Source organism: Platichthys flesus, chromosome 12 (genome assembly GCF_949316205.1).
Source record: "Platichthys flesus chromosome 12, fPlaFle2.1, whole genome shotgun sequence".
Taxonomy (NCBI): domain Eukaryota; kingdom Metazoa; phylum Chordata; class Actinopteri; order Pleuronectiformes; family Pleuronectidae; genus Platichthys; species Platichthys flesus.
The window spans coordinates 16378052-16386499 of record NC_084956.1 but is presented as its reverse complement, the minus strand read 5'-3'; the positions used below and the strand labels follow the sequence as shown (position 1 = coordinate 16386499).

The 8448-nt window shown below is 41.7% G+C and overlaps 1 protein-coding gene across 1 annotated transcript; it reads right to left on the bottom strand.

Annotated features, from left to right (window-relative positions):
* Positions 1 to 394: 394 nt before the first annotated feature.
* LOC133966369 (tripartite motif-containing protein 16-like) lies at positions 395 to 2421 on the bottom strand. The gene has a single exon (XM_062401281.1). It carries the CDS (start codon positions 2419 to 2421, stop codon positions 781 to 783), a length of 1641 nt encoding a protein of 546 aa, XP_062257265.1. The 3' UTR covers positions 395 to 780.
* Between the last annotated feature and the right edge of the window lie 6027 nt (positions 2422 to 8448).

Genomic DNA, 8448 nt, shown 5'->3' with positions numbered 1-8448 from the left:
CTTTCACACGTTTTGGGTCCAAAGGTCTGAGCCATCAAGGTGTGAAAGAGTCCTTAATGTCCAATCAATGTTCAGACTAGTGTTAGATTGTTTTCAAACTTAAGCTAACACCATAATCCATACATTTCTTCTCCAGGCTCCACACTATAACTAAACTCTGTTCACAGCAGCTTTTTGGCTCCTGATCAGTTCTAATCCCTGTCCTTTAAATTTCATTGTAGAGTATATAAGTCCGTCAATGGGAAGTTACACTTCTGTACAAATGCAACAACAGGTATGTTTGGATGGGAACTTCATCTCCAGCTTGTGTTCAGAAGTAAAGTGTGTTTGAATGAATGAAGCTGGAGGCGGATGAGGAGGATGAGGAGTTCATTGATAATTTCATCAGTAAAGTCTGTTCAGTGATTTCATGGACACACAATCAGTTTGTTTCACCTCCATCTCACATGTGGAAAAGAAAAGAAAAAATAACCAGCTCATTGATGAGGATCAGGATCAATACACGTTCTAAAACATCACACAACCTGATCTCTACATTGATTTAGAAAAACAGCAACACTAGTTCTTCAAACACATTCATGCCAGTGTAATTATTGATGTCTGTCTTAAAAAAGGGAGAATTAAATATGTGTGATAAAGGAAGATCAGTGTTTGATTGACAGCTGATCTCTGTGTGGTGCAGAAACTGCACCACAATGAACTTTGATCAACAAACATGGAGACAAAAGAAGTTAAAGATGTAAAAACAGAATCTAAATCACTGCTTTTAATGACTAAAGTCTATTTGAGTTTACAGAACTCAGCTGTGGATTCATAATAACAACCAACACTAACTCCAGCATAGAGAGGCTGAGTGAATGTGGTCTGGACTCTGCGGAGGAGAGTCATGGTGTCAGAGACGCTGTAGAAGGACAGAACACCTGCACTGTGATCCAGGTACACTCCTACTCTGGAGGACAGAGGATCTGAAACTGCAGTGTAGATGCTGTTGTAATGAAAGATATATCTGTTTCCATCACAATATAATGACCAAGATTTATCATTGTATCCAAATTCACATTCATCTCCTGCTCTTCTGATATTATTGTATGTGACTGCTACATCAACTCCTCCTCTCGTCTCCACCTTCACCTCCCAGTAACAACGTCCAGTCAGACTCTCTCTACTCAGGACCTGACACCTATCAGTGAATCTGTCTGGGTGATCAGAATAAGACTGTTCTTTACTCGTTCCTGTTACTTTTCTGTTTCCCTCAGATAGTAACACATGTTTATTTGCTGTGTTTGGATCCAGTGTGAGTTCCTGTGAATAGCTTAAAAAGTCAGCTCTGGTCTCTGGCTCTGGTTGTGGCAGTAAAACATCCACTTGAGACACAATCTGTAAAATCTCTGTCTCTGTCTCACACAGAATGTCCTGTAGTCGACCTCTGACCTGTGACACAGCTGCTGTCACGTCCTCAAAGTTCCTCAGAGGACGGATGCTGATGCTGGATGAGTGTGTAGATTCACTGAGTGGTGACAGTGAGGGGTAGTTGTGTAGAAACTGGTTGTGATCCTCTGTGTCTGAGAGCTGCTTCAGTTCATGGTCTTTCCTCTTCAGCTCAGTGATCTCCTGCTCCAGTCTCTCCTGAAGCTCTCTGACTCGACTCACTTCAGTTTCCTGGTGGGATCTGATCTGCTGCTTCACATCAGAGCTTCTTTTCTCCAGCAAACGGATCAGCTCAGTGAAGATCTCCTCACTGTCCTCCACTGCTTTATCAGCAGAGCCTTTGACGGCCTCCTCCTCCTGTTGAAGCAGCTTCAGGTCTTTCTCTGTGTCCTGGACTCTCTGCTGGATTGTTTGTCTCCTCAGCCCGAGCGCTCTCTGCCTCTCAGTCCTTTCTGCTGCAGCTGACACTGTGTCGTGGCCTTTATGTTCATCCACAGAGCAAAGATAACAGATACACTCATCGTGACGAGAGCAGAAGTTCTCCTGGAGCTTCTCCGAGGGCTCCACCAGCTTGTGCTTCTTCAATGGAGCTGACTGAAGATGAGACTGGAGGTGTTGTTCACAATAAGAGGCCAAACAAACCAAACAGGACTTAAGAGCTTTCAGTTTTCTCCCAATGCAGACATCACAGGCCACATATTCAGGTCCAGCATAGCAGTGATCAGCAGGAGCAGCTTGGAGTCCAGTCTTCTTCAGCTCCTCCACTAAATCAGCTAACATGGTGTTTTCCCCCAGGACAGGCCTCGGTGTGAAGGCCTGTTCACACTGAGGGCAGCTGTAGCTTCCTCTCTCCTCCTCTTTGTCCCAGTGGGTGTTAATACAGCTCATACAGTAGCTGTGTCCACAGCCAGTAGTCACCGGATCCTTCAGTAGATCCAGACAGATTGAACAGCACAATCTTTTTCTGTCCAGTTGATTTTCTTGCTGCGCCATTACAGCTGGTGCCAGTGACTGTGAAACAGATTCATTTCCTCTGAACAGAAACATATCTCTGCTCCTCCTCCTTTCGTTCACTCCCTGCAGTGACTCATCTCATTTAAGGTCACACCTTGTTGTTCATTGGTTCTTACACTTACACACCTGTGAAGGGAGGAGACACAGAAATATCCTGACTGGGAGGAGCTGGTTGTGTTTGAGGAAGAAGTTGTTGGTGTTTCAGGAATGACTGCATTTCAAGTTAAATGAACTTAAGTATCAAAAGTATCTGGTATTGAAATGTACTCAAGTATCAACAGTATAAGTACAAGTACCCAATTTCAAAATGCAAAGTGCTTTTTATAGTCTATACAGACACAAAACAACCCCAAATTGTTCTCTTCAGGCTTTATTTCTACTGACTGAAAAATTTAAACAAAAATATAAATAAAATGTAAAATTTTACAAATTTTGAACCCCAGGATGTTGAGTTTCACATAGTAATGGACTAGTGCATCTGAACTTCTAGAGACAACAAAAAACTAACACAACAGTAGTCAGTAGCAGGTTGATACACAATGCCCCTTATGATAACTTAGGTAAAGGAAACAGTAAAATAGGATAGTTTTCCTCTTTTCCTAACTACCTGCACAGTGCTAGTACAGAGAATAACAGGCCAAGTTTCAAACAGAATAATAAAGACTGAAACGAACCGAGCTCCTGCACAAGCACCTGGATAATTCTAAAGGGATTAATGGATGGGGTATGTGCTCCCATTGATTAGGTCCCTGCCCTTTGTACACACATCGCTACTCCCCATTGGATGGTTTAGTGAGGTCGTCCGATCGGCCCTGGAAGAGTCGGTCATGGCCCCTGATAGAGCGTAGAGGAGAAGATCAATCTGGACTAAACTAGAGGAAAATCGTTACTGCAAATTAAACTCGAAATGTAAAAAATGGTAAAACAATATTGTTTAAAAAAAATTCCCTTATTTTTCTGGGTTCTGGGTTAATCTTTGCCTCGTAGATCTTGGACACCGAACACCCGGTAGTTTGATGCACTGGCAACAAAATAAAACACACAACATACAGCCTCAGAAATGACCAAACGCCTCATGCTCAACAATATGGATTTTAGTGTTTTGTTAAAGATGGATACTGGATGAGAACATGAAGACTCAACCAAACATTAAAGTTGCAGACTGTTACACCAAAACAAAGGGTCGAAAGATTTCATCATGATTTATTTATTCCTAACAGAAAACAACAACTCAAATTTGGAGAGTGCAACTAAATCCTGTTCGATTCAGGTTTCAGCACCATTTTCACATTTTCTTAATAATTTATTTTTCACTGAGTAGAGAGGGAAGAAGTGGCGAGGGTAAAACTCCCAGCCCCGTGGAGAATACGGCTAAAACCACTTAATAGCAAACTCACCATTATAACCCCAGCAGTGATAATAAGTGGCCACTCAACCCTTTTCTAAAGCAGGAACTCTTTGTTCTTGCTCAACATAACTTCAGTGAGCGGCCATCATCTCCTGTGAGAAGTCACTGATTGAAGCCGTTTTCACACATGGACTCCGGAGAATACCCGAACAATAGGGTGCAAACTTTCTCTGACTTTGATTCTCACATATGAAAAGGGCAGCAGGAGACTCTCCGAACAGACGTGTTCAACACAACAGGAGAATCTTGGAATCGGAGCATTCAGTCCAGACAGGACTTAACATAACTTCTGCTGTGGCGATCACATGTTTTTGTTTACAGCTGCACAACCAGCTGTGCCCCATATCAACAAAAGCTCTTGAATCTCTTTGTCTCTTCAAGTTGACATCTGTGTCTGTGTCTTCTACACGAACGGTTCCTCTTTTTTCATCCTGAGATGTTAGAAGTGTCATCAACATGCCCACTCACTCTCTGGAGCAGCAAGTTGACATACGAGTTCTTACTCTTGCAGCCACTCAGGATAATTTCAGGAGATTATCTGGAGTTCAGTGTTTATCTGAGAGCAGTTTAACAGTCGAAGCTTAAATTGCCAGAATCAAGTCCAAGAGTAATGGTGAACTGTATATCACTTAAAACGACTTTGCTAAAAAAAAAAAATCTCCTTTATCTTAAATTTTGAAATTGCTTTAAAATATTGAGAATACTAAACAGAATCTGGGGTAGCTCTTTTAGATCTGGGAGCAGAGGATACTGGGTAATATCCATCGCTTTCTCTCATTGAAAACTACTTGATCACTCGGACACGGAGCCCAACAGAATGAATCACCATGTTTATCTGCAGGAGGCGCTGAGACTCAGTAAAAGTCACAAAGTGTTGCTTCAAGAAACAAATTGAATAGTTTTAGTAAGAGATCCTGGTGTGGGTTGAAATGGATCCTGTGCAGAAGTGGCTCTGTCTCATCCATTTTCCAGAACATGTCTTACAAACTGTTTTCTTGTGATGTGTTATAATTGTGGTGCTGTTGCCGGAGTTTTGCAAAATGATCCTCTAAATTACCTTGAGCAAGTGGTTTAACTAACATGAGCACCCAATTTATCATAGCATGGAGGGGACATGCTGCATTTCAAGTGTCTGCAGAGATAAACACATTACAGGTCATTACATAACTAATTATGTAAGTAATTATGAAACTACTTCCCGACTTTTAGCACATGGGGTATTAAAATCAATAACCATGTTAGTTTTTTTTTTTGCCTTGATGCTGCCCCCTCGTGTGGCGAACAAGATATCCTAATCACGACGTGACTCTTGCATCATTAAATCAAGGTTAAATAAAGAAAGAAATCGCCGCACAATGGATTGTGATGGATGGCGCAGCTCCACCTGAGGTTTGAAGCCTGACACTGAGGAGTTCATCAGTTTACGGCCTCAGGTGGATGCAAACCAAAATATTTGCATGAAACTGGAACATATTTTTCCGGCTGAGGACAGTGGAATCCCTTCAAGCAAGTCACACAAATCTGTCTGGAGGAGGTGGAGGAGCGCTGACGAGTGACAGCCAGAACCATGAATAAAACATCATGTGTGAATAGAGAATAAATTCGGAGGAATCTGAGGGGACGGCACATTATCCACGTTGAGGGTGTGATGCAACATGGAGGAAGGGCTGGTGGTGTCCTAATCTCCCGGCAACACCGAAAAGACAAACCACTCTGGGGAGCTTTCCCTGGTTTCTCGCCTCTTTACTGGAATTTATCACCTCCAGTTAATCCGCCGTGCTTGCGGTCAGAACCAGCTAATTGGTCAGATGTGTAAGAGTCAACGGAGTCTGAGGCCTCAGGAGTTTTATGTGAATCCATGTGATGTAAGGCAGCAGCTGACTGGAGGTAAATGAGCCTGTTCTCACCCCGCTGACACGGCTGGATCCTCTCCAGATAACACAGCCTCTAACCAAGCTCTGACAGAGACTGATATCCCAGCATTAAGAGCCCTGCACCACTTCACATTTGACCATTACCTTGCTTAGTTTTCTACCTTCAGTGGTTCTCATCGCTGCCAGTCTGCACATCGCGGCAAGAGGGATGCACGTGTGTCCTGCTTTCATATTCATTGGCTGTAAATATTTTAGGAGCCAGGACCAAAGTAAACACATTTTACAGCGCACAGTCGCACATTTGTCAATTCTACCTGTGTAATTATAGTTGAGGCTCTGCAGCCAAATTGAGCATTAAGAAAATGCATGAGGCGACGCTGCTGGTTTGTTTTTGGAAAGCAAAGGCAAAGAAGGGATTTATTTTGGTGCGTGCCAAACATGAAAAAACATAATACAAGTGTTTGGTTAGCACACCCCACCCCCGCTTTGTCTCATAATCATGTTTTTTCTTACAGACGAAACAATCCGTCGGCATTGATGCAGATAAGAAGGCCCCGAGAAATATGTCTGCATTGGACAATGAACTATGATCAGTCTGTATTTGATACAGAAATATTGTGATGTGATGAAATCTACAGACCCAGAGAGGCAATAATCATCATAAAGTAGAAACATGGCTTGGCTGATGTTCAATAGCTTTATGTCCACGCCGCCACTTTAAAAAGTAGCATCAACCTCTAACAAAACTCGTTTACCGCAGGAATGACGCTGAAACACGAGTCCTGAATGTTGGATAAAGACAAAAAATCTACTGCATTGCCTTTGGGCACTAAAGTATTAAAAAGTCTAATCTGTTATTTCCCAAGAGAAATGAATTAATCAACAGTTTAACAAATATATCTCTCTGTTTTTATGTATAACTTGTGTAACAAATTGATGATCTGGTGAAACACATCCCCATGATTAATCTGTATTACAGAGTCTCCATCCGTCCTATAAGACGAGACAATTTTACCATAGGAAACTTGTGCAATATAAAAATAATCACATTACTGCTCTGATGATTTTATGTAAGTCAAAAAACTTGCATTACCACAGCTCCATGAGCGCAACATTTTATTACAAAGAGTCGAGATAGCCTTTTTTTTTCCAGGGTTATTTTCAAAGTCAGATGATTAGTCTAGACCATAATTGGCTGGTGAGACAGGAAAGCCAATCAGGACTAGTTAAGCACATTATGCTGTCATACTTGACAGTGGAGTCCAGAAGACAGTCGTTCAGTTCATCTTCCTGCTGCAGAGTATCTTGCATTTTCTGTTTTTGCAGAGTAAAGAATTTGATTTTTTCAGGGGGTTAACATGGCTACAGAGTGTTAAAATATGATCCCCTTGTGTATATTCAAGTCTTTATAGGCTCGTTGACGTCATTTTACCAAACATAATGTGAGGTTTGCTGACATTTAACCACAGCATCAGTACCGTCAACGTAAAATGAAATGTTGATTTAAAAGATAAGTCATGAATTTTTTGAAATGATTTCTCAATGGAAGCCTCATTTATCAGCACTCAACGACGGTTTGTATGTAGTTTCACTGATTTAGAGCTGTGCAGGATGAATTAGAGCAGGAGTGGGGAGCGTTTTTCGTATCAAGGGCCATTTCAGTTTTTATAACGTCCTCCGTGGGCCCCACTAAATTATTAAACTCATATATCACAGTAACCTTGCTCATGTGATGGCTGGAACTGCTCGTCTTTGGTGAGGTGTCTGATGTTGGATGTCTGATGTCAAGTGATGATGATGATGATGATGATATCCACAGCTCATTTCAGCCCCAAAAATCCCTCGATTCACCCTTGGTTGTAGCATGTATGGCTTCCAAAGACAGCACTCCTCCTCCCTCAAGGCAAAGAAATGGAGAGACGGTCTGTGTTGGTTATGGAGTATTTGTGAAAGAATAATCATATGTGTAAAGACCGAGTCAAAGATAAGTGAATATAATGCACACAAACATCAGTACAAGTGTCACTGCTAAATATCCACAGTAACGAAACAGAACATCTGTGGACTGAGATATTAGCAATAGAAAATTTACAGCAAAACGGCAACAGATTGTATCTGTTCTCTTCCACAATTCAATTCATACTACCAGCAATAAAACGGAATATGTTAACAAACAGAGCCATTCACAGTACTATGAAATACATGGATGTCAGCAACATAATGGCCACCAGCAAACACAGTTTCCATAACAACACCATTTACGCCACATATACAGCTAGACAGGTTAGCTTCAGATGGCTGTAGATGGTCTATTCAAGACAATCCACCCCATTACTTGACCACCTATCCATGCATCTAACACACATATTTACCCATTACGTGGGAGTCATTCCGCAAAGGGGAAGTATTTGTGAATAAACTTTCCTTCAGCTCAAGTGTATGGGTGAAGAGAGGAAGTAATTATATTGGTTTTGATAGACATGTTGCTCAGAAAAATCAAAGAGCAGAAGGAAAATTTAAGAGCCAAGGATAAATCCGAGAGCAGATGTTACACACACACACACACACACACACACACGTACACAGAGAGAGAGAGAGAGAGAGAGAGAGAGAGGCAGTGCTCAAGTCCTGAAAGACCACGCTCTTGCATTGAGGAAGGTCTATGTAAATTCTTCACTGTGCCCTTCAAAGTTTTTTTCAAATTCTTCGAGCCACTTTGGAAAC

Bases quoted from the DNA above. Each gene is read 5' to 3' on its own strand.
- LOC133966369 (XM_062401281.1), bottom strand. From the start codon at position 2,421: ATGGCGCAGCAAGAAAATCAACTGGACAGAAAAAGATTGTGCTGTTCA.